At 38.1% G+C, this 27,552-nt stretch overlaps 1 protein-coding gene across 1 annotated transcript; it reads left to right on the top strand.

The window, feature by feature from the left end:
* Positions 1–474: 474 nt before the first annotated feature.
* On the top strand, positions 475–11,127 carry LOC132544844 (sialin-like). The gene is made up of 11 exons (XM_060208494.1): positions 475–580; positions 2,309–2,487; positions 2,851–3,084; positions 3,556–3,643; positions 5,593–5,688; positions 6,053–6,195; positions 7,335–7,484; positions 7,774–7,906; positions 8,796–8,951; positions 10,296–10,381; positions 10,954–11,127. Exons 1-11 carry the CDS (start codon positions 475–477, stop codon positions 11,125–11,127), a joined length of 1,545 nt encoding a protein of 514 aa, XP_060064477.1.
* The last annotated feature ends 16,425 nt before the right edge of the window (positions 11,128–27,552 follow it).

Raw genomic sequence — 27,552 nt, 5'->3', positions numbered from 1 at the left:
ATAATATTGTAATTAAGTTATATACAGTCAAGTTTCATTATCTCAGCGAGACCGTAGGAAAACCTAGTATTTGAGTTTAGAGAGTTCGAAAGCTAAGCGAGGAATTTGGCTTGGGCCATTGAAGTACTTCGAATTTAACAGGGTCGTCGAGTGACATGAGTTCGATATAACGCGGTTGAACTGTACTTGAAGTTATAACAGTTTACAGTTTATTTATTTTTACACTGTCTTATATATGTAGCCCAATTGTCAGTTGAAGTATATATGTTGTATTGAATCCCGTGCACATGATTTTCTTTAGGTATTCATATGACCTTCGCTATTGGGAGGTCGTACGATTTTTAACAGAACATAAACAATGCAATTCAAGGCTCCAATGTATATTTATTTAGACTGAATTGCAGTCACGTGCGGTTGATCAGCTGGTGTCGAGGCACAGATATAGAAGTCAGATGATGACCAATATCGACCAACATGTCTATAAATGTGGACGACGACGAAACGAGAAGGCTTCTTCAATATGGAGCATCAGAAAATGAACCGTACGTCCAGACTCAAAAACATGTCCCTCCACATAAAGGTATGTTATAACATAAATGATTATAATTATAACAAAAATATATGTCTGTTGTTAAAAGGCATCATTTTCACAGGAAAATCTGTATATCTGAAAGAGTATTTTTCTAATTAATGGTTGAGTTTTTAAGATTATTCTGAATAATGTAAAACTCCTGACCAGCATGGATTTTAAAGTATAAATAAAACAAAATGCAACAAAGCTGACAATGTTTGCACTATTTGCCCTTGAACGCATTCTTTCTATCTGATATAGATAATAATTTATCTATGAATGTTAGAGGTTTATATCATGAAGTAATACCATAGTCTGAATTGTCAACTTGTTTATTATCAACTGTCGTACGTTTATAATGATGTAAACTAGTAGTAAAACTTAATTAGTGACAAACTATTAAATTGATGAATCAGTCTTAACGATTTATTACATATTCTAATTAAATATAATGACGCAAAAATATATCATTCACATTATGTTTCACTCGTGAACACCGGGTGCTGTTCTTCGTTAACAAATTCCCAAAAGTTCACTCCCATTAAAAACTTCTTGATTAGTTAATTGTTTCAGTAGCGGTAAACTTGTGTCTCGAAATGATATGATCGGTGACTCGACAAACTGCATATAAACATATGCATGTTTATAGTTAAAGTCACTTAGCTTCGTCCCTAAATCGTGAAATTATTGACTTATAATGCTAGTGCAACTCTTCATCTATATAGATTTTGACATTCTTTCCTTCACATTGAAGTTTTTTTTTAATCGTACCTGAGGTTAAAAAATTTGGCCCTTAACAATACAGACGAGTCCAAAGAGGACGAAACAGCTGTTATTATAATTAATTGTTAAGCTATACTGTATTTAAATCTGAAGTTGTATTCAAAGGCGCTATTCAATAGTGTGTATTTTGATACAGTCTTCCATTACTCACCAGTTATCGTTTTAGTACAGGGCTTATGCATTTATAGTTATAGTTATAGAAATACAAGAAAAAGAATCAGAAAATCAATACATGCTGTACTTTATATGGAAAGATAGACTATAATAAATTTAAACTCATTCATAAAACACAATTTTTAAAACAGGTAAATGCAGATATAAGAAAAGAAAATAGATACATAGCGTTATAATATAAAGAACCAAAGAGCAACTTGTATATATTTGTGTTAAAATATCCGTCTTACATATTTGTCATGTTTTATCGGCTTTAGGTGAAATGGTAGTGAGTTTTTTCCTTATCAGCGTTGTAGAATCCTGACTCTCCTATCTCCTTCCGTGTTCAAACTGCCATCAGCGAATACTTCACAAATCACAGTAAATTTCAACTTGCAGTTCAGTATAAAAGATGTGTGTTGTGTGATAACGATTGTGTCATTATCAGAGGCTCTTTTAAAATAGAATTGTCAATTGAGCTACTCTGTAAACAGGTACGCATGGAAGCAATCTCTCAAAGTTATCATATCCTCTTTGTTTTTCTTATAGGCTGTTCGGAATAGTCTAATCATCGTAACCGTCTTACAGTTTTGAGGAAATCTTTTATTTTGAAAAAGTTGTAAAAGTTTAGATATTTGCTCTTTCTACTTTCAAAAATATATTCAACTGCCAATTTCCTTCATTTCCCCCTGAAATCTCATGATTTTTCAACTCTGGTACACAGAATTCAAAGAAGGGAAATTACTCATTTGTAATCATGATATAACCATTTATTGATATTTGTATTTTGTTTTTTACCAGGATATGGAGCCAGACACACCCTTAGCATCCTTGCATTTTTCGGATGTTTTAACTCGTACGCGATGCGATTCAATCTTAGTGTTGCTATGGTTGCAATGGCAAACCACACAGATACTCAAACAAATTCAAATCTGACAACGGGATGTCCGAAGATGAATCAATCCAAAATTGTGAATCAGGTGAGATGTATACTTTAAAAGTAGAGAACTCTAGGTTTATAAATTAAGATCTGCATTATATTTCGATATGCTTCAGACATCGAGATATCAGTTCATAAATCAGTAACTGAATATGACCAAATATCATACTTCGTACAAAATAAGATATCTGCACTGTAAAATTTGTGACATGTTATTTATTATATCATATTGATCATCATATAGTGAATATGAAATACATTAATATCAGCTCGAGTCAAAACATTAACGTTTTGTTCAATGAATTGTCTGAGGATTGTTTTATAAATAAAATCTTTGAATAGATTAACCGTGACAATACCATCTTACCATAAACAATATATTGGTGTCATCTTTATATTTAAGGCTGTTGAGTTTGATTGGGACGAAGCCACACAGGGGTTTATATTAAGCTCATTTTTCTATGGATATGTCGCTACACAGATACCTGGGGGTTGGCTAGCAGGTAAATTTGGCGGGAAACAACTTTTTGGTCTCAGTGTCCTCATTCCAGGGATTCTAACCATCTTCACCCCTTTGGTAACTAAGCTTGGTGCAGACGCACTTATCGTTACAAGAGTTTTAGAGGGACTAGCTGAGGTATGTATTTACACCGATGTTATGTTGAATTTGAATTAGATAATGTGGAAGTTTTCAGGTAGTCATAGTGACCGCATTGAGAAAATTTCTGTTTCTTTGTGCAATATGAAAATGGACGTTAGTTTACATGTTGGTTGCATCATTTTATACTTTGTTCCCATTGGGAACGTGACATCACGTGTTTTGATTGCGACGACGCAAAAGACGCATGCTCCGCCGGAACGCTCTATCACTTTTCCTCGATTCTCCATACAAGTCTTTCTTTGTTAACCTTTTTGTCCTAATATTTGTTGAAGTCGAATTTGATTGTCTTCACTTCTCTGAATTTTCTGTGGTATTCCAACTTTTTGTTTCCTGCACGTATAACTTTCATAACTGTTGTTTCGATATAAAATACAATACATGTTACTTGTTAACGTTTGAAATTTATCGGCATGTTAACTTGAAAGTGACTATCATTCGTTTAACAAGGGTTTGACTTTCCCAGCACTGGCCACTATGCTAGGACATTGGGTACCAGAAATGGAAAGGACGATAATTCCAACATTTATCTTTACAGGTAAATAAAAGCTGAAGAGAATAAATTGTAAATAGCGAAACCTTCTCATTTAGTTTTCTCTCTTGTTATACAAAGTCATCCATATAATGGATTTTGTGTACATTATTATTGGTATTTGGCATGGCAGTAATTTCGGGAAATGTATTACATTAATTAAATCAATTCAACCTATTTACACTACCTTACATTAATATGTATAATACAAGGTAAAAAATACTGGGCTTTTTCCATTATTCATTTCCAATTTTACGACAGTAACATATCTGTGTCTACAACCTTTGTTGTTCTAAGGAACGTTACAAATATCGCGATTGTTGTGCCAGATGTCGGCAACAGAGTGACAATTTCATTACATTTGTCTTCTCTAGAGAAATTTAGGTTGATTGCTCGATATTGTTTTGGACTTGGTTGATGCTCAATATATATTACAATTGTCACAAAAACTATAAAATATCAATATTTATAAGTAATTGTGGGTAAGGTAAACAAAATATAAATCAGAGTGCATAGAATTTTCATTTTGCTTTCTCAGTAGCTTCCTTTTGCTGATCAAGTTTCGAAAAGTTCCGGACATTCATATTCAAAATTATCTGACATCAGCATCTTTGTCCAAAACCAACAGCAGCGACTATTATCCCTTCATTAATGGTGTTAGGGTTTGTTAAATCCAACCTTCCTGTTACTCTATCAAACAAATCTTTTATCGCTGTTGTATGTATCCCTATCCTTTGGCAAACATTTTAGTCGGTTACTCTGACCTAGATATAATGATAACGATAAATACACACATATACAACTGTTTCCTGACATTAACATTGGGACACCCTTGATAACCCCCGTTATGATGTAAACATAAACAGAAGGGAAAGAATATCTCGGATACATATATTGATAAAAAAAAAAGAAAAAAAAAACATAAACATGACCACAATAGATCGAATCAGAAATAAAAAGTTGATATCAATTTAAGAAACGTGGCATTGCGTACTTTGATTAACCCATACGAGCGTGTACGATTGGGCGGAATACGCTTACCCTTTTGGAACAGAGGTATCCATGATTTTTTTCCCTCGTATTTTATCCTAGTATTTGAGTTATGAAGTTTTTTTCTAATTCTAAACAGAGAGAAATATAGTCTGAGGAGCCTTAGAAAGTTATGAAAATAAAAATTACAAACAGTAGAGACAGAAGGGAAGCGATTACAACTTCATCGATGACACCGGCATACAAATATAGTTCTACCAAATGACACCAAAACTATTTTGTTTATGCAAAATTAATGATAACGACAAATGAAACGATCCCGAAGTTTTTATCAAATGCATGTCTTAAAATCTTGTTTCGTATTTATCACTTTATCTTATGATTTACATCATGGGAAGCGTGGCATCAGATACAATCTATTATTTGTGGAAATAATAATGACATATCAACAAAATAAGCAACTCAGTAGTAAAAACACACTCATCTTAGCATTGAATCTGTCTCTTACAACAATATAAAACATTTAACGATAGAATACAACTTTATGAAATTTAACGTATAAATGCGCTGAAATATGTCAGAAAGCTTTCACATTCATCCGTTTTCAACCGTCTGTCATCAAATCATCGATTTTTTTGTATTTATTTAATTGGGGGGGCTCTTGATACTAATTTTGCTCACATAAGTCACAAAAGTAACATTTTAGCAATCTTAAAGTAAAAATATTTAGGAAAAAAGCAAGGGAAGCAATTATTTTGTTGGACCATTTTCAACGTCATTGTCTATATTATAAAAAATCTCTATAACTTTTTGAGCAAAGGTATGACAAAATGACATATACAAAACTATTTTATGGTCGAATTCACTGGATAATAGACCAGTTATGTGACAAATCATTATTTGTTATTATATTTCAGCATAAGAATCTGTCGTTATAATCATATAAACATGACACTGATTTTCAGGATGCAGTTTGGGAAATGTTGTGTGCCTACCCCTAGTAGGATATTTATCAACGTCGAAAGCAATCGGCGGATGGCCCTCAAGTTTCTACATATTTGGTGAGGGGATATTTCGTTATAAACATTCTTTTAGAATTTCAATTAAATTTTGAGAATATAAGTTGCTGCTAGTTTTTAAGTTTCAATTCATTTTATAAAAGGAATATGTAGACTTAATGAATAATAATATCTACCATTAGACAAGCATTGTGTTTTAACTACTCACAAGTTTTACTGAAAACGTGCAACTGACATTCGTTTGTTTAGAGAAATTTGTATATAGAAGTTTAACATTATCAATACATCTCATCAGTAAAAAATGAAAATAATTTGATTTCAACTTGAAAACTCAATAATATATTTGAGATGAGTAAGCTTTGTTCCCAGTGTGTGTATATGCTAGTTGTTTCTTATTTCCCTACAGGTGGTTTCGCCTGTGTCTGGTACCTGTTCTGGCAGTTCCTTGTGTATGATACCCCAGGGAGTCATCCTACCATATCCAAGGCAGAACGGAATTATATACACAGCAGTACTGGTGTCACTACAGCGAGCAGAAAGTCGAACAAAGTATAATGAACATAAATTTATCATTCGTTGTTTAATATGATGTGATTCAGCATGTGATTTGTCAACAAGGCATGTTTGAAATGAATTGTCTTTTACGCCCGTTCAGAATTTCAAACCGCAGTATAAAATTACGACGTCGGCAACCATATTGCCGTGTTTGATGTTATGCTACTAACTACATCATCGTGACGTCAATTACCCTTTTGAGTGAGTTAATGTAAATCTGGGATAAAAAAAATATCAAATAAAGTTCAACAAATAACTTTTTTCTTGAATATCAGCTTTTCGAGTTGATATCTAACAAAAATTCAAGACGCTATTCATTATTATTAAATGTTACTATTCATGTTTTTGTACCAGCGAATTTTGATTTATTTTATACATGCTTAATTCTGGTAAACCATATCTGATGTACGAAACCTTATTTATTTAATGTTATGCATTATACTTTAATACATGGCGATATTTTATATTGTTATAAATATCAAGGGTTTCTAGATCATCTTGACAATTCCTAACTTTTACTTACAATGAATTTATAATTAATGAGATTTGCTGTAACCTACATGTTATATTTCAATTCGTTAGGAAAACGTTAGGTTAAGAAATATATACACATACCTATACTATAAAATTAATTATTGAATTGTAGGAAAAGAGCGTCTCCGCATGTAGATTCTACGAAAAGCTTTGAATTACTCACTCAGATCTTAGGTTTCAAAATCTAGTGCCTTAGTATCAATGACGAGTCCTTAAGGACAGGGAACAACTGTATTATGTTATTTAATTCATCATTTGGTTTTATTGTGTCTATTCCTAGATTTGTTTTTAAAGTGAAATTCATTCATGTCTCTTTTACAATCTTGCACTTGATCATTTTTTGAAACAATTAAACATTGACAATTACGAAATTGGTTGAGTTATGAAGTCAGTCAAATCTTTAAGTCTGTGTTAAGACATATATTTCAACCAGTTCTTTCATTTCATTCTACATTGTATATAAACGTCCTATAAATGTTTGTCATTTTTTGCAATCAATATGAATATCGATTTAATACAATTATAATATAATACATAAAATATGATAATACAATATTTATAAATACCAGTTAATAATATGTGTATTTCGTTGCTGTCAGGTTTATAATGTCCCATGGAAAGCTATACTGACATCACCAGCGGTATGGTCCATAGTTGTCTTAAATTTCACCACGTCATGGGGATATTACGTCACGTTGACCTCAGTCCCTACTTACATGAACAAAATACAGAATTACGATATTGCACAGGTACGTATGACAATGAAAATATCCAACCTGCTGATTACATTACGTGAATTGAGAGAAGGGACAGTTTCCCTAGTTATATTTGTCTTTGATAAGAATGGTATATTCCTTTTATTACCAGACAGAATTAGCGAAATATGTAGATTTATAGCGACATTGCATATCCGCTGAATTCAATTTTGCAGTAATCCTCCTTCGGAATTTAAACATTATTTGTTTCTCAACAATTTATGTACAATTAGCGTTATGATTACACTTTTAATGTCTCCAGTACTGTTGCTATATTGTACAGGATGGACTGTTGGTGGCTCTCCCAGACCTCATCAATCTTATTCTCGGACTTCTCACTAGCTGGATGTCTGACTTCATACGTCAAAGACAGTACTTGTCAACAGTAGTTGTCCGCAAACTGACCACTGTGATTGGTATGTAAAATATTTTGAAAAAAAATCCTTTACATTATGTAAGAAATTGAAACTTTTAACAATATCAAGTATTTATATACGCGTCGGTAAAAAAGGTTAAATTTGGTTGAAATTACAAAATATATCAACATTAACAAATATTACCTAATCTTAAATCAAGATTGAAGTCAATTTAATGAGGGGAAAACATGCAAGAAATAATTAAACGGATATTTTTTTAATGGAACAAAGGCAATATACTGAAAATTCTGCTTTATTAGCCAAATCTAACTTAAAATCTTGGTCCATTGAAGTAGTGTCATGTTCTAAAATGAGGACATAATTTGCCACACAGAAACGATCATCAAACACAACTAATGTCTAAGTTATATCACATGCAATTAAAATAGTTCCCATTGGCAATAATGAAGGCTAAACAGAAGCATGATCGTATATAAAACCCACCCGTGTCCCCCATCCAAACCAAAATAAAAACAAAGGTATTCTTATACAGTAAATATCAAAATGTTCACAATGTATTTGACGTTCATTACCTTAGCATTTGGTGATGAAAGCGACTTCATTTACGCGTAATTATATAGACAATAATACCAACATATCAACAAAATCATAATCCAACATCTTATTCATCAAAGTAGGGCAAATTATGAACAAAAGATGATTTGCATGGAAACTGCTGAAAAAACTACAAGAATAATAAGATCAGGCGTTCCGGAAGAGTAAGTTTCCTCTGCCTCATCGACAACACTCGCAATGTAAATCTAGGCCAGACAGACTAAACCAAGGTCCGGATTAGCCTTATAGTCACTTTGATAAATACAATGGGAGTATACATGCAGAAACGGTAGGCGACAGTCGTATATTTACCCTCTTCAGTAATGTATTTCAGGACTTGCATCAGCAGCAGCATTACTTCCATTCATCACTCTGGCCGGCTGTAACCATGTGGTAGTAGTGATGCTAATTGTTGTAGGAAACGGAATGCTGGGAGTTTCGTGGACAGGCCTGGGATCTAACATATATGACATCGGCCATAACTACGCAGGTGATTGAATACTCAGATATAATCATACTTCTAAACTGACTCGTAATATTATTTCCAGTTTAATGGCATATTTCGCATATCGCTATCTACATGTATATCATTTGGTGACGTAAGAAAAAAAGTTGTATAATTTCAAGCAGATGTTAGAATCTATTGATTTTCATTTTAGCACCTACCGAATATCTACTGACGTTTGAAATGGAACACGCATCATATTTCTCATTTGGGAAGTAAAATTCAGAATGAAGTCTTTTGATTAGTTATTAGACCTCAGAGTTATCTGCAATATATCCTTCATTTACTACATTCCTGTTTAACGTTTCCTTTTATAATTTTGAGTAGAAAGACGATTTAGCTTCGCTTTTATTCTCGATCTTCAAATCAATTAGGGTTGCTGAACCGTTTACAACAGAATAAGTGAATAATTCGTTTTAATTAATGTTCAGAGTTAGATACAGTAAAATCAAACAATGAATTAAACTGATACAGCTGAATAGTCCTTGTAGGACTCTTCAGTGATGCTAAGGGCCTAGCTGGAATACTCAATATGCATTCCTCGACATCAATGTCAAGTCATTTAATGTCACCCATAAGCGAACATAGGGCACCATGTATAACATTTTTCAATGCAATTTTATTATTTGTTATTGTCGGGTACAATAATTAATGAAATTGCATCACGCAGCTATTTTGTCTTCCTACGACACATCACTAATGTTAAGCGCATTAGTTATTGAAACCTACAAGACGACTAAGGATTGAAAAAAGGTTCGGCAGAATGACAAAGAATCCAAGTGAAATTTGTAAGCATTCAAATTTGACAAGAAAATGTTAATTTGTCAAAACAATTCAAATTCGATGAAACTAGGGCAAAATAAAAACACAAAACAGGTTTACGTGCAAGCTAATGAACAAGGAGAATAAAACCAAGTGTAAGGTAAGCGATTTCTGCTTCATCGAAGACAAATGCCATGTAAATCTTGTCCAATCCAGATAAATAATGTTACGTTCCCAAGTGAGAACAAGGTAAACAACAATGAAACCACCGATAATAATAACAGTACTTTACTTTATATCGCGGAAGGAAATATATTCATGTTTTCTGGAATACAATACTTCAAGATTGAATCGTGACAATAAACTTGAAATCATACAGAGTTACGTCCGGAAAGGTTTCAATAATCAAACAGATTAGGTTATGAATTTATAGACATGGATGAAGCAAATGATTAACATAAAAATCAGCCTCACTTTTTAATTTTGAAGGTACAGTAAGTATGAAATAATTTTTAAATTCTGATCCATCGTGCGTTTTAACGTTACGTACTCGTTTTGTATCTGCAGGTACATTATCTGGAATCTCTAATTTATTTGGAAATACTCCAGGGATAATAGCACCTTACGCTGTTGGCCTTATTACGAATAATCAGGTTCGTATTCGATCTTTATTACACTGTTAGGTGAACGTGTAAAAGTTGTAATCAAAACTAAATATACCGGTGTGATATACACGAAAATACTCGAATGTGCGATGGAATGAAAATGATCTCAATACGATATACACTATTTTTATATTTATAAAAAAGAACTGGGGTCACGCGCAAATCTCATGAAAAATAGGCTATTTTGTATTCCACTTTCCGCTTCAACGATGTTGATGATTTATACCATATTTTAGATACAATGGTAAGTATACATAGTGATCTTTTGTTAATTGTGTTCATATGTCATACAATTCGGATATCGCTGAAATAACAAATAACTGATTTATTACACACGCGCATATATATAGATATATATAAGTAAAGCCATACACAACTATTAGTATAATTATTGACTTGTGTTTGATTCTATATTATTCAAGCATTCTTAGTTTCTAACATTCTCTATTTATGATCACAATCTTGCCCTTAGATATAGATATTAAAACGCAAACATTGTAAATTGATAATACACATTACAGTAAGGTTAATAAGAACCCAGATCATGATGTTTTTTACAGGAAACCATGGCGAGATGGGAGATAGTGTTTTACATATCCATGGTTTTCTATTTGCTTGGACTCATCACCTATCTCATATTTGGCAAAGCAACAGAACAACCGTGGAACAGGTCTGCAAATGAAACGATCGTCGATAAAGAAAAAGAAAAAAATCAGAATACAATCAAATTATGAATGTCTATAAATAATTTAGCTAGTAAACATGAAGAAATTTGGTCGATATTTTATAATGTCATAATACCCTACCCTCTCAAATTTATTTGTCATTTTTTGTTACGATGATTGTAATTAAAGAAGAAAAAAGAAGTTGATATTTTTTCTTATTTAACTCTTCTATCATTCTCTATTAAATCTGTACGTCACTTTGTTCGGATTTCTGTATGTCTGGGTTACATACTTTTTCAACTGGTTCATATTATTGAAATAACAAATGCCCGACCAACATTTCTTTTAACCCGAAGTCAAAGATTTAAAACCATCGATATCTACTTATTCGTATTGATAGGGCGTTATTTAAGGGAATAACATATTTACATTCCATTTTGTTGGATATCATATCTAGAATGAAGCCGGATAAGTGTTCCGCTGCAAAAATACAAATTGTTGCATTTTGGTGATTTGACAATTAAGATGAAAATTTGACTTTATTTGTACAACCATATACTCTCCCTTAAAACAGCTTGGTGGTTTTCTTTGAGATACCTGTCTGAATGATTGATCATGTGATAAAAAGATCTTGATTTTTTTTTTTTTTTTTTCGGTTGAGCATGTCTAAAGCTTGTTAGAATAATAACAACAATAATAATAATAAAAACGCATGCACAAATTTTACTATCTTTTTACCTCTCGATTTGTCTGCAAAGCTAATATGTGTTATGATTGTTAACCCTTACATTGATCTACAGTGCAATTAGAGAGCTAAAAGTGATATTGTATAGTGATACGTTACCATTCTATGTCACATAGATGATCAACTTTTAAATTAGAGATGTATTTTACAGGAAAGTTTATGTATTCTATTCATAAATATTTACTTCGTCCGTTAACAAAGTTTATTTACTACATGTTAAATTTATTTGCATCGAAAATACTTTTGAAATGACATGTATTCATGCCATAATCATTAACATTTTGATGAGCTTATCATCGTTGTACTAGTGATTGCTCCTGACATACATAACAGGTGCTATTTTGGTACATAGATAATGGAGGACATATGTTGCAAATTACGATGTTGGTAATATCTATTAAATAACAATTCGATCTTGCACATGTGAATTGTAATTTAAATATGTTACGTATTTACGAATTTGAAAGTATGTGACAGTTTTTGTGTCTTTAATAATATTTAACCGGTCGGACAGCTATGCGTTACATCAATAGAGTAAGCGAGAGAGACAGTTTACTGGATTGTCAGCAACAAACGGATACGATAAAGATAAAATCCATGTACACAAAGGTATGTATCACTTTTTTAATTACATTCATGCATGCTCTATTTTGTTATAAACATGTTAAATCTATCATAATGCCGGACAACCAATAGTTTTGTAAGTTGTCATACAATTAATAAAAATATACAAGTTCTATTATATCAGGTCAACAGGAGATGCAGAAAGTAGAATAATGGAATATAGGTCTCCAGTACGTAGAGTACTCCTTAAGCCTAACGTTCGCTTGTTCGAACCAACATGAAAACTTAACGTTTCCTCTATATTGCAGAGAGTTATATAATTCTGTCTATCATTTTGAAAATCATGAAACAGTACAAACGGTTATGTTTAATTTACCTGTGTTTGCTTATGTCCCTGCGCCTAACGGAGAATTGATAAAGGTTGCTGATATATCAGCACACTAGTGCTTTCCACTTAACACTGATAACACTATCTTAAATGTCCACATAAGACTTGCCGGGTTATTTCTGTGTAACCAACATATCTTCAGCTTAGTTTTAAGTAATAAGGTATATAAGTGTTTTCCCTTTTACAGAATATATTCGCCTCGCATTAATCTTGTTTGTTAACCTTGTCTGTAATATTTCGGATGGACTGGGTTTAACGAAACAAAAAACTAATCGTGCACAGAGATCTGACCTACGTTATCTTTGGCTTTAAGATATATCAACAATTCATTTTGATTTCAGGATATGGCGCCTGTCACAATTGTCTTTCATTGGGTGTTTTCATCTCTATGCCCTTTGGTTTAACCTGAGTATTGCCATAGTTCCGATGGCAAATCATACAGATTCCAAACCCATCTTTCATCACACAGAGGATGTATGTCCTAGACAATCGCTCAACTACACAAAAACAAAAGTCAATCAGGTAGCTGCTTTTGAATAATTAAAGATGTACTCCTCTGATATTCTGACCGGAAGTGGGACATGACTCAATATCTAATGAATTCCAACATCATATCTTGTGCTTTTGTGTTTTTAGATACTTTGTGATCTAAAGTTATACTTTTAAGTTGAAAACACGTTTATATCACGTTTTGGAGAAATTTCGCTCGTGGAACACATTTTTTGACGGTTAATAGCGTCAACTATATCAACATTTTCTGGTTGCATAGGTAGTTTTCTTTAGTTCTTGAAGTCATGGGTAGATTTCAACTTAATTTTGCCTGAATCATTGCCACAATTAAATAACGACTTTGGTATGACTTCCCGTATATACGAGTGTCCGATATAGATTGTAGAACATGCTTTGTACATATAAAAGATATTGTTGGCATTAAAATGAATTTAAAAGAGGTATACCTGTACGATCTTTTCCTTTCAGAAAAGAAATATTTTAATTATCTTAATGTTTTCATCAAGTTTGGTTAATCGGTGGACAACGAAAACTACATACAAATATCGATTCAGGTACCTTTGTGTGTGTGTGTGTGTGTGTGTGTGTGTGTGTGTGTGTGTGTGTGTGTGTGTGTGTGTGTGTGTGTGTGTGTGTGTGTGTGTGTGTGTGTGAGGGTGCTTGTGTGAGGGTGCGTGTGTTTGTATGTATGGTACTTAATGATCTGTGATGGAAAGATACTGCACATTGCTTGTTTTCCCCTGAACATATCTTTCCCCCTGCTACATTTTTAACAACTTATTAAATGCCGTTTTACATATTCCTTCGTATCGTTATATGTGTTACTGCTGTTTTAATGTATGTTTTATCGAATGTCATTTTTGAAGTTACTATAAATTGCCTCACGAAATAGTTGAATAATCAAAACAAAGACCGTGACAAAATAAAATAGAAAATAGGATCTCCTAAGAACTTTGAAAAAATCTCATTCAGACAAATCATTTTAGAATTTTCAGAATTTAAAGCAGGCTGTCCATTCCCAATTCCGAAAGGTTCTACTTGCATCGAGTACTATATACATTATCAGCAATTAATTTGATTAATATTAAAATAGTCATGCATCCATATGTTTTTAAAAGCTGTGAAAAAGTCATAGATAAATATGCATTCGAGCCAATTAAAGTCATACTTTACCTGGCATTGAGACTGGTGAATTTCTGCCATATTGACCCTGAAAATTCTGGTTTTCAGGGCTGCGATTATCCATAATTATCTATTTTAAGGCTTTCTATGGACATGAACGTTCTGAATTTAAGGTATGGACAACATTGTCTTATTTAAAAAAAAAAAAACAAGAACCTGAAGATTTAAAATATAGATTATTTATAACACAATGTATGCATCTCAATGTATGCATCTCTAAGTTATAAGAATGCTGTGAAAAGTCATACTAAACTTTGCCGTGCAAATTATTCATTAGTTTCTTATTTGTTTTCTTGGTAATGAACAGTTTAGTTTTAATATTTGGCAAGTTTACTCACAGACCTGAAAATCACATTGTTTGGGTTTTGCCATCGCCGTAAAGGATTAATAACAGTATTTTCAGGATCACAAAAGAAGAATTTTTCAGGAACACGAACAAGTAATTTTCACTGTTGTACAAAAGTAATTTCTACTGCCATAAAAGTAAATTCCACTTCATTATACTTTTTCAGTGTCAGGAAAATCATTTACAGCCCATATTATTGATGTGTATAATTAATTTGCTGACTGGGTCTCATTTAGACAATTACAACAGAATAATTCTTCAAGAATGTTTTTCCTGGCGCGTCCAGAGATTCATTTCCAAAATGGCGATCTTACATGAAATATATTGATATTACAGATATTACCTTAAGTCAGCAGGTAATAGATAGCTGAATATTTTTACTGTATTTAAAATGTCAGCTTTTAACTGAAGTGTTTATAAACGATACAAATATTTAAGTTTTAGCAATATTTAGATACATTTCGTAAATTAACAGAATGGAAAAGCGTTCAAAATTATCTAGATAACGTTTTTCAGTGACCAAATAAATCAGTCCCACACGACTGGAGTTTTTAAAAAGAGGATCCATATACTTTTGTGTTTGCGTCATTTCCTCAACTACACCTACGAAGAAGCAACACAAACGATGTAAAATATAAATTAAAGTTGATTAATGTCATATTCTGGTAATATCGATTTATTATCATCATTATTCGTATCATCATATCAATACTTATTTAGTTATTAGAAGCAAACTGTTAATTAATGTTTGTACTGTGTATAACAATACTTAACACGTCGCCGTTGCGATGTTCCTGATAAAAAGGAATGGTATGGAAGTAACGCGCTCGCCTTTCACCTTATCTTGATAACGTTGTTCAGGGTTAAAATCCCAAAGTAAATGTGAAAAGGTATATGGGTCACCTGGCTAACCATGTAGGTTTTTACTCTGACATAACCAGATCCGGGCCAATAAAACTGATTGATATAAGGTGTTGTTTCGCAATTGTTATAAACTAAATAAAATTTATGTTTAGAAAAAAATGTATTGTTTGTTAGCTGTGTTTCAGCCTATTTTTGTATTCATATCAATACAGTTTTATAAATTGATAGAACTAAATACTTATAATATTCAGAATATTATTTATTAATAGAATGGAAAAGCGTTAACAATCATCAAGATACATCTCCTACCAAGCCAACTTCAAGGTCCATGTAAATTAATCCAAAGACTAGTTTATTACGGACAGAGGGAACCATTATACTATGTATTTTCATACTTGTATCATTTATTCAACTACCCGTAAGAATCTGGCAACATACTGGTACAGCTAGTAATTTTCACGGGGAATCTTTTCGCTATTTTGTAATACGTTTATACACAGCGAAATAATGTATCACCCCCGCGAAAATAAACAGCCATATGTTACAAAAAGACATTATGTCATATTATAAATCCGGTAATATTAATTGTGATCAAAGTGAACTCATCATCAATGATTTTAAAGACTGTAATATATATGAAAGGTTTATTTAACGTTGGTTAAAGGGAGGTAATTACAGATAACTTTCATTATAATTTAGACATCGTATATTTCGGCAAGTCTTTTTTTTTTTTTTTACTATGTTCCGATATGGTCAGATCATCTAATTTAGTCCAGATTTACCCATGGGAGTTGCTGTTGTATTTCTATAGTCATTAACATGAAATAAATATTAATATATTCAGATATTTACTTAAAAACAGCTGCGTAAAATATATTAAGTATCAATATAAAATTTAACTACGCGTCTAACTTCAATATTCCAAGAAAATTAAGTTATATAGCTATTCTTTATTCCAAATAAAGAATAACAGTAGACATTTATTCCTTCTTAGATACGTTCACTGCACTAGGTCTGTGATTTATTTTCGGGAGTTTGACAACATTATGATCGTCCCCAAGTGGCTGACTGACTTCTTCTGTTTCCTTATTACCAACGACCAGTTTTTCCCGATTGACGACCTCCTGTTGACCCGAGACCTGGAGGTGTACAAAACAAAGGGCGAATCGACTAAAAGGTCTTCTGAATCTGCAAAGAAGCTACTTTCATTCCATAGCAACCCATTCTTTTGGCGCTGATGGAAAAATTGGATTGATAGTAAAAATGCTGACGTCAGGATCCGTAACCAAACATCCACAGTTCAGTGAAACGTATACAATCCCCAGCAAACTGATGGAGCTGCAAATCATCGATGAGATAACCAGTGAAGTCACCAGCCTGAAGCGCAGTCTTCGTGCCATTTCTAAAGCGTTATGCTTCGTATTCACCGATGTATACGTACCTGACGAGTTGTTTCACAGAATCATCGCCCACATGCTTAGGACATACACTCCAACGTCACTGTCAGCACAAAGCCTCAAAATAGCGACTGAAATAGACCAGACGAGTCCGAGACGTGAACACTTGTGTCTTTATAGAGGTTTTGGGTGTTTTGAGGTCAATGATATCCGAAGAATTTTCATTTCCATCCAACCAGTTAGGTCCACCATTGTTGTGACTGTTCAGTCCAACGTAAGACCATCTCCCCGCAGATAGCGGAAAACGAGTTAGATTCTTAATCGAAGAAATTATTCGTGGCGCCTTGGAAATGATGAACCAGCGACACTTTCAGTATACACATCAACTACATAACAAGGTACTCATACACATTTCATCATTTGTATAAATGATCACTGATTAATTGATTACGTGTCAAGTAAGAGATGACGCTCATTATGTTTCCCCTGTCGACTGTTTCGACAATACTACTTATATGAACAATGAATTGTTGAACATTTAAGTGAATATGTGGGCTCTGTTTCAGTATTCCGCACAAGTTCAAACAAAAAGGTTGAAATGGTGAGTACGTGTCTATATAGATAATATGTAGTTGTAAATACTGAAGCGTTGATACAAGAACTTTGTTGGTTGTTGTTGGCTGATTTATGTTAATATCTGTAACTGTATGATATTTCGTTATATATCTTTATTTATGGAGTTGTTCTGTTATTGACTCTACAGCAGTATCATCATATGGCCAGTTAAATTTCGCCCATGCTTAGAGCTATTCATTTTCGTCCAGTGTAATATTCGTCATAAATTTATCACAAAACATATATTTGAAAGTAAGCATCATCAATTAGCCAACATCTTATTTCGTCTTAGATGTTACAGGTCGCCTGTCCTATATAGTAACCGCGTTCATGAGCGGTTGTTTGTCGAGCTGGGTATTCCTTACCCAGGAATCTATTTCGCGACACTTGACTCATCAGGGTTGTTGTTTCTGAAGTGGACAATCACCTACCCGAATCAGACATTCCATCACATCGTCCTGGCTATGAAGGAACATGACACGGCAACTGATCGGATTGTTGAAACAGTGGAAACAGAACTAGGACCACAAGGCGAAGGTAATATGATATCAATTTGTATGGCTCACTCTGTGGTTATTAAATATTATCTTATTTACTGTTTGCTTTATATTGTGGAAAGGTCGGTTTCTGCCGTGTGAGTCTTGTTGAGTAAAGGCTGTGTAGCGTTCGGTTGAGTGACCCGGTAGTGGGGTTTTTGGCTCTTACTAGGTGTACGTACCCTTAGTCGCGATGTTAGTAGTACTCTGGGGGGTTCAGCCTAGGGATTACGGAGGGACATTATGTCTGGATTGACTTCTGTCTGCTTCGGGTTGTTATGTCGGCCATCTTGTGAGATGGGCCGTAGTCATTAGTATCACGTAATGTGATTGGTCAGGGCTTCAGCGGCGGAGCCAGTGGCTGAGAGTCTGTTATTAGTTTCTACATCCACCGGATGTTTTTCCACTAGGGTCAAAGGGTATAAAACGGCGATACACGTGCAGTGCCGGGGCCTTTTCTGGCCGGAGTTAGGTGAGTTCAGTGGGTTTGCCGCAGTATTACTGATGCTTTGAAACCAGAGCACTGGGGAATTAGACTTAGGCCTTTACGCTTCGAAACCGAAGTGATAGTTAAATGTAATTAAGCCTTCTTAGACAGTTGACACTCTGAAAACAGAGGAATACCTTCACTGTCGTAAGGCTGTCACCTTAGTCAGTAAGCTGCGGGGCACGCTCCGAAACCGGAGTGAGGGCTGGAATTCACGTGGTATTAGACTAGTATACAGTTGAATTATGTAGACCGTTCTGAAATCAGAGTGAAAGGGTTTATTTGCTCTCCATTGGTGTAGTGTCAAATTCTGACAATGTAGCTTATAGTTAGTAGCTATTATGTAGGTTTCTACGGGAGGGGGTTGGTTTTCAGACCAGTGTACTTTAAAAGTTTGGAGTTCAGTAGATAGGTTTAGGCTATTTAATGTAGCCAGTTTTGTTCTAAAAGCAGCAGTATCTGTGGGGGGCGCACTGGACCCCAGTTTATTTCACGTTGTCAGGTTTTGTTGTTTTGCTGCTTAAATTATTTTTGTCGCTAATTTACATTTTCATTTCAGTAATAATTACCATAACTTTAGTATGCAAATACAGTACCTACACCCATCTTTGTATCCCAACAACAAAATATTCAAAAATCCCGCCCTCCCTACGATCCATGAGCCATCACGGCAGGAACGCAGAGTGATCTCCCTTCCTCTTACCTTTATGGCTGCCGACGAGTGCGGAGGTGTCTGAGCTAAGTGCTTTTCTTACTCCTTCTCTTCGTACTGCCATTGTCGTTTGAGTATATTGTTACTCTATTAGTAGTCTATAAACCCATCTCCCAACTTATATTGTGAAATTAAGTATTGTCATTTGTTTATTTTGACCGTATTTCCGGCCGTTTTTTCCTCCACGTATTCGAGTGCGTGACTACTTGTCTCGTTGCTCGGATTTGCGTGAAGTTGGAAATTGTTTTCTTGCTGCTTTGTCGGCCGTGTTGTACGGCCGTTTTATTTATGCAGTGCAATCTTGCTGCGTACGGTAGGCTTTGTGCTCTCGTTCGTAGTTTTTTGATTGTTCGAGAAATTCGTTTCCGGCCGTGTTTTTCCTCCGCGTGTTCGAGTGCGTGACTACTTGTCTCGTCACTCGGATTTTCGTGAAGTTGAAATTGTTTTCTTGCTGCTTTGTCGGCCGTTTTGTACGACCGTTTTCTTTTTTTTTTGCAGTACAATCTTGCTGCGTACGGTAGGTTTTATGATCTCGTTCGTAGTTTTTTGATTGTTAGAAAACTTTTTATCCTTGTTTTCATTGTTACAATTTTTTATTGTTTCGATGCTGGATAAAGGTGCCGGGTTTACGTCGGGGGTCAGCGCATGGATGTTCCTATTTCTATAGATAATGGGAACCCCATGATACCTGTCCCATTTACCGACATTGCAGCCAGACCTCACTATGTGAACTTTGTTTGCACATGGAGTCTGCTGCTTAGGCTCCCATGCCTTTCCAGCTAACTTTCCGCCGGAAGAGGGATTCGTCCTCTTCTTCCGGTAAGGGAAGTAAGCTTTTTAAGACCTCCCTCCTGAAGTTCTGAACCAGAGCGTTCCTGCTGGGGGTGCTCTCGTTCCACCGAGCTCCGCCCTTCAGCAGGGGGTGGCTCCCTCTGTCCAGGTGCGTCCTGGAGTAGGGGGGGCAGCCCGACCCTGACTCGGCGCAGTCAAGGGTCGAATTGGCCGGTAGCTCTCGATAGGCGGCGGTGTTACCGTCGGAAAGGGACTTCCGGTCGAGGTCTCTGATTCCTTCAGGGACCTCGGCATACCAGGTGGCGTCGTTGGTGGGGGCCGCTTTGACTCCGGAACTGTGCCTTCGGGTATAGGGTCAGGGGCCACAGACTTTTTGTCAGGATTGTCTGTGGCTACGGGGATTAGTGACACTTGAGTTCACTAATCCTGGTGTCAGCGCGGGGTCTGTTTTCCCACCCTCACAGGCTTCTGGCTCTGGGACTTCCGTCCCAATCCAGATTTCCCAGTGCAGGGTTTCCCAGGGGGTTTTCCTCCAAGGGTTTGGGGCTTCAGGCCAGGAGTCCGGTTTCCGGTCTCCCTTTCCCCCGGGCTCAGGGAGTAGGGGTGCCTGCGGGCACTTATTCCTGGGTCGCCCAGGCCAACCTGCGGATGGTTTTGGGTACCAACAGTTACTCAGCAGTTACGGGCTTAGCCCGTACATGTCTGGGTTTCCACCTGGTGGGAGTGGCGGTTCATCCTGGTCCTTTGGACAGGATGTCCAGCCCCAGACTCAGGCAGGCCATCTTGGCCAGTTCTGGGGTCACTCCCGGCCCGCTGGACCGTTCCCATTCCCTCAGGGGTTTGGGTTTTTACCCCATGGGTCTTCACTCGTGGAACCCATAGGGGTTGGTCTCTCCTCTAGGAGATGTTATAGCAGTGCGGAATCCCCCCAATGTTCTGCTACTTCGGGGGCCTTGTTGGCCGGTCCTATAAAGGTTTGCCAGACCTTAAGGACTTCCGCCTCCAGCGCGGACCCGTCGGTCTCCTGTTCCCAGGGGTCGGCTTCGGGTCTCCGACCCAAGCCTACAGCTACAGCTGTTGGTCGCGCTGCGTCCAAATGCCATAAAGAGGAGTTCCCCTCTGCGGAGATGGCTCCTCTGGCGGCCCCTGTTCCTCCCAAGGGGACTTCGGTCTCTATTGAGGAGGAGATGGACATCGAGGGTGCGGGCTCGGCAGAGGAAGACGATGTCATTCATCTTTCTCCTGGGCCAAGAGGGTTCACAAGGGGAAGATGGCCCTGAGACTGCTGAAGCCGAGGCTCAGCATGTGCTTTCTGGGATGCGGGTCCTCCGGGCCAACATCTCCCGGATTCTCAGGGCGGAGGTTTGCCCACCGCCTCAGCATCGTCGGCGCCTGAATCCACCATCCTTCTGGGTTCCCTGGTGGCTCCTCGGGCTTCCGTTCGCTCAGATCGGTCTCTGCCAGAAGGCAATATCATGTCTTCGGTTCTGGCCACGGCCCGGGCTCCGGTTTTAGAGAAGGACTCCTTCTCTACCCGTGCTCCCGGGTTTGTCGGTCTGCAGCTCAGTGTTGGTGAATTGTCGGAGGCTTCAGCTTCCGACTATGCCACACATGATGGGCAGCTGGCCTCTCAACCAGCACAGCTGGAGTTGAGACAGCTGGCTGCCTGGCCCGGCAAATCAGTGGACCAGGTGGTGCTCGATCCCAAAGAGCACCACAGGATGGAGAGAATGTTGCACCTCTCCATCCAAGTTCTGTCATACATAGACTTCCTGACAGTTTGTCTATACAGGGTATCCGATTTGCCTGAGTGTCGGTTATCCGAGACAGAACAGCCGACATACAGGACACGGCAGCCTTGCAGGTTCTCTGCTCGTCAATGCCGTGTTGGCTAGGCAGTTTTCAGTTCTGAAATTCCGCCCAGTCCAGTAACCCTACCGTTTCCGCTTGTTGAATGCCCCCTTCTAGGGCTCTATCCTGTTCAGGGGAGCTCTTCCTTGGGTTCAGAAGGATATGAAGGAGGACTCGGTCGCCTCAGCACTTCTGGTGAAGAGGTTTCAGGCTGAGAAGGCCAGTGCCTCGCAGGGGTCAGTGCCTCCTAAGAAGAAGGCGAAGTCTTCGGCTGCTCAGTTTTCTGCACAGCCCAAGTCCCAACCTCACTTCAACGGCAACAAGGGGAAGGGTAGGAAGGGTAAGAAACCTCCTGGGGGCAAGAAGAAGGGTTCCTGACTATTTCTGCTTCTTGGCCGCGAAAGGCGAAGGGTATGGCCGGGTGGACGGTGGTTCTCCTTTCCCGGGCTCATGTCCTTCTCCCGCAGGCTCAGGCTCCGGGTGGGCAGACGATTCTCTGGTCTGGCAGGGGCTCGATCTGCCCCATCCGGAACTCCCTGTGGGCGGACGTCTCTCTGCTTTCCTTTCCCAGTGGCAGGATATTACAGAGGACGCTTGGGCTTTTGTCGGTGGTCAGGGAGGGTCTAGGTATTCCCCTTCTTCAGGATTCGTCCCTCGCCTCCTGGCCGTTTTTGTTTCTTTCCTCCTCCCGGGGATTCAGAAAGGGCACGGGTGCTCCAGGAGGAAGTAGGGACCATGCTGCCAAGGCAGAGATGCCCTTGGGGCTCACGACAGCTCCTTTGGTGTTCACCAAGTTGCTGCTGGTGTTTCCTTCACTCACGCAGAATAGACGTCCACATCTATTTCGACGACTCCCTCATGCCTCTTTTGGTGTGGGAATCGTTAGTGAAGGACACTCGTCTGGTCCTGAAACTCTTGCTCAGAGTCGGCTTCATTCCTTCCAGAGAGAAGTCAGAGGTTCCTTCATATTAGGACTTCTTCTTCCTGGGGAACCATTTTGACATGGTTCGGGGCTTAGCCCTTCCACCTCTGGAGAAGTTTGAGAAGGTCAGGGCTCTGGCTCTGACTTTCATCACTTGGTCGCTTGTCCAGGTACATTGGTTCCTCAGTTTTCTGGGGTATCTCAACTCCTTGGCATATGTGGTCCCCCTAGGGAGGATTCACATAGGACCTCTCCAGATGTTCCTCCTGTCTGACTGGGTTCCGTCATCCAGGAGGCCTGGATCCCGCTTACCCAGTCGGTCAGGGAGTTCTGTTGCTGGTGGACCATTCAGGAGAACGTTTTCCACGGGGTACCTCTGACCAAGCCTATCCCCTCTATGATCCTGTTCATGGACGCGTTCATGACAGGAATGTGAGCTTACCTCGATGGCCAATGCCGCTTGGGGGAGTGGTCTGGCGAACAACTCTCGGAGCACATCAGTGTACTCGAGATGAGACTGTTCATTTGGCTCTGCAGTCCTTTAGGGGTATCCTGCAGTCCAAAGTGTGGCTACCGACAACAGTTGTCGCGTATCTGGAGAGACAGGGGCCACCAGGTCTCATGTCCTGTGTGCCCTCTCCATCCACATCCTTCTTCTCTGCCAGGACATGCAGTTGACCATAGCGGTCAAGCATCTTTCTGGCAGGCTGAGTGTGTTGGTGGCCATTCTCCAGGTGCCACCAGCCGGTGTTGACGGAATGGCAGCTGTGTCCCTTGATTTTCAAGGGGAATTGTCAGGCGTGGGACAGACCTATTATAGACCTGTTTGCCACTTCCCTGAATAACCAGCTGCTAACCTTCGTCTCCCCGGTCCCAGACCGTAAGGCGTGGGCTGTGGACGCCCCTTCTCTGGAATAGGAAGGGACGTATGCATATGCATTCCCTCCCTTCAACCTGGTGGGCAGGGTTCTACAGAAGTTCTGGGAGCATCACTGCTCCTTACTTCTGAGAGCCCCTCTGTGGCCGAGGCAAGCTTGGTTTCAGGAGCTCTTGTCGTTTCTGGTGGAGGAGCCCTTGGCTCTCCCCACCAGACCGAATCTCCTTCGCCAGCCTTGGCCCAGAACGACACACTCTTGACCAGAGATCCTCCACCTTCACGCGCTGAGGCTATCTCTGGAAGCCACGCCAAGGCAGGCTTTTCTCAAGAGGTGTCAGATTGCATTGAGCAATCAATCAGGGCTTCCTCTTCTGCCGTCTACCAGTCACGTTGGATGATCTTCTGTGATTGGTGTGTCGGCAAGGAAGCTTATTCATTCGAAGCCTCTGCATTTGATTGCGGACTTCCTAATCTCTCTGTTTAGGTACCGCTATCTGCCACCTGGCACTATTGCTGGCTATCGTACAGCTATTGCCAGAGTTCTTGCTTGTTATGGCAGGAAGGAGATCGGTTAGTCCTCCTCTCTTTCTGCCCTAATCAGAGGCTTTGCTATGAATAGAGTTGTTTTTAGCGAAGGATCAGGTTCCGGGGTTCTCGCACGATCCCATCAGGATCCTGGCTGTGACTAGCTTGGAGGAGCGAGATAGGTTGCTTTGTCCTTGTCGGGCTCTTAGGTTTTATCTTGATAAAACCAGGGGGGGGGCTCTCGATCCCGTCTGTTTTGCCCATTAAACAGGGGCAACGAGATATCTCCTCCCAGTCGGTTTCCAGGTGGGTTTGCCAGGTGATTTAGTATGCTTACGAGCATTTTGATGATCTGGCTCTGGCGAGAGCGAAAGCGCGGTCTCACGAGGTCAGGGCCCTTGCTTCATCCTGGGCCCTTCTCTCAATGAGTCCTCCTTTCAGGAGGTCATGTCTGCAGTATTCTGGCAGGGCAGGGATACCTTAACAGATTTTTATCTGTGATCCCTAGCTTCCCACTCAGAAGGCCTGTATTCATTGGGACCTTTGGTGGTGGCATAGTCAGTGGCTGGGCCTCCTCGTTAGCCCCGGGCCATGTCTTTCCGTACGGCGGCATGTGGGTACACCTGCTCTTTCACAGAGAGGTCCCTTCCTTCACTTTAGCACTCTGTTCTCCCTCCCTACTACTTTGGTTGTGCTGAAGGGGCTGCCTGGCTTCTAGTCACCACTACGGTAAGACGAATTCGCATACTAAAGTTATGATAATTATTACTGAAATGAAATTGAGGTTTTTTAATGTAAAACCAATTTTCATGATGTAATACTTACCATAACTTTATGGAGTCCCACCCTATCCTCCCCTCTTCCTTATCTGCCTGGCTGCCCCTCTGTGGGGTTTACGCCATAAAGGTTATTAGAGGAAGGGAGATCACTCTGCGTTCCTGCCGTGATGGCTCATGGATCGTAGGGAGGGCGGGATTGTTTTTCTTTTGAATCTTTTGTTGTTGGGATACAAAGATGGGTGTAGGTACTGTATTTGCATACTAAAGTTATGGTAAGTATTACATCATGAAAATTGGTTTTACATTAAAAAACCTCAATTTTGTTAGATTTTCTGCTGGCTTTTTACACCTTGGTTGACTGATTTTGATGTTAAATTGTTTATTTTTGTCTATACTTTGTTATTGCTCCGGCACTATTCGCTGATATTCCATTGACAATTAAATAGTGGAACTTGAATCTTGGCGTTGTTGTGGGTCTTTCCTAACACTTCGACTAATCAGGAGAAAAGAACCGGAAGGTGTGCCTGGGAGTTGACTGTTGGCCACTGTTTAGTAACTCGATTTTGGCCTTGTACATTTGTACACTTTAAAAATACACAACGCGAAGTCATTTGTGTGGCAAACTCTCATCTCCTGAGCCCGCCTACTACAATATGTAAGAGATCAGGAACAGGTATATGTTGAAGTGAAGCAAAACTCATCATTTTAAGTCAGTTTACGATCTGTGTAGCTCCTGTTCATTAAAACGTCATATCATGAATGATACTCACAGATTAGTAAATAAGTAATATTTTTTCCTAGAGAGAAAAGATGATTTACTCTCATTTTTGTCGTGTAATATGTAACTTCTTATACCTCAATTATAATAAACTAGTAGCTAGCAAGCTTTCCTAAAATTCACTTTCTGACATATGTAAGCAATGATATGATTATATCGGTATCCCGAAGCAAATTCAAACTTCACATAACAGGAGTTGTATCAATCATGCACTTCAAAGTAGGAAGTTTGGTGAGAGTAGGTGTAAATGGTAGGATGAGGAAAACAGTCTCACCCTCAGGGTAGTGGAAGATACTATTAATACAGTATCAACTATCACCGATATTCTAATAAAAAGAAGCATTTCAACATGCCAAGTTATTCGTGGCATGACATACAGGTGGTACCCATTGACCACTGCAGGAGTTGGGGTGACCAGGAACGCCTCAGTAAGGAACGACACTTGATCAACCAACTCCAAACCTGCTACCCACTCGGCATGTACAGGTCCGGACATACATACCTGGCAGCCGGTACATCTCATGCTACCATTGAGGCCACCTATTCGGCCCCTTTCACTTTTTATTTAGTTTCTATTTCTGCTTTCCTTCGTTTTCGAGATTAACTCTAGCCCGGAAGTAGAAACTTTTTATGGGCGACTTTTCTTTGGACGAGTTGACGAATCTGAGGACTACTTGACCAATATCCTAAATAATATATATTTATATATATATATATATGTATTTAAATGGTGTTGTTTTTATCAGATTACTTTTTATAGTAACTTCACATACATTTTATATATTTTTAAAACAAGGTTTCTTAATCTAATCAAACAATTCCACATTTAGAATGTGGCTGAAATGTCTCGGTAGATTACTTTCGTCTGAGTGCGACATGCAATTGTTTTCATTGCAATCACATATACGCTCAGTGTCTTGAGCGCAAAACATACCGAAATTTATTTCAAACATTTTTTTATATTTTAATCACCACCTTCCATATAACAACTAGGGATGGTATTTTGTCCGTTATAAAGGGCCTTCGGTGTTCATCGGCGGAAGGGATTATCGAGACGCCTACATTTACACCACCACTCTCGTTTTAGATTTATAACTTTGAATTTGTTTTATATTATATGTATGTGATGTATAGGTACAGATTGCCTCGAGAATTTGACAACCCGCTTGTCTGTATTGTCGCTATTACTTCATTGATTATACATATGTGTGTGTGTGTGTTTAGTGCTTGGCTTCATCACTGATATCGCAGTTGCAATTATTCGATAACAGCGAATGATTAAAGCAACATGTTCTGCGAAATTTGTCAAAATGTTAAACATGCTTTATTACTTCATTAAGAACATCATACATTGCTAATCAAGATATACAATTCTCACAAAAAAATTATTATTATTATTATTTTTTTTTTTTTTTCAAAAGCGATTCTTATGTCAATGAATAAGATAATATATAATTGCAAGCGGAAGTCACAATACATGTACAAACTAGGTCACTTTAAATACACACGATAACAAAGTATACATACATTTGAATATTTAGTACTCAGAATGTATTTAACAGGTGCAACACATATATAACCAAAGGGTTAAAAAACGTTGTACATGTAAGAAATATCAGGCATG

Source organism: Ylistrum balloti, unplaced genomic scaffold (genome assembly GCF_031769215.1).
Source record: "Ylistrum balloti isolate Yb309-2 unplaced genomic scaffold, AGI_CSIRO_Ybal_v1 Utg369810, whole genome shotgun sequence".
Lineage (NCBI taxonomy): Eukaryota > Metazoa > Mollusca > Bivalvia > Pectinida > Pectinidae > Ylistrum > Ylistrum balloti.
Note: the sequence above shows the minus strand (reverse complement) of the source record. Positions and strands in the feature narration are given on the sequence as shown.

What these genes read in the sequence shown, in the direction of transcription:
- LOC132544844 (XM_060208494.1), top strand. Translation starts at nt 475, where the DNA reads ATGTCTATAAATGTGGACGACGACGAAACGAGAAGGCTTCTTCAATAT. An exon ending in CATCGGCCATAACTACGCAG is followed by an intron (nt 8,952 to 10,295) that starts GTGATTGAATAC and finishes TTGTATCTGCAG; the next exon opens with GTACATTATCTGGAATCTCT. An exon ending in GCCTTATTACGAATAATCAG is followed by an intron (nt 10,382 to 10,953) that starts GTTCGTATTCGA and finishes TGTTTTTTACAG; the next exon opens with GAAACCATGGCGAGATGGGA.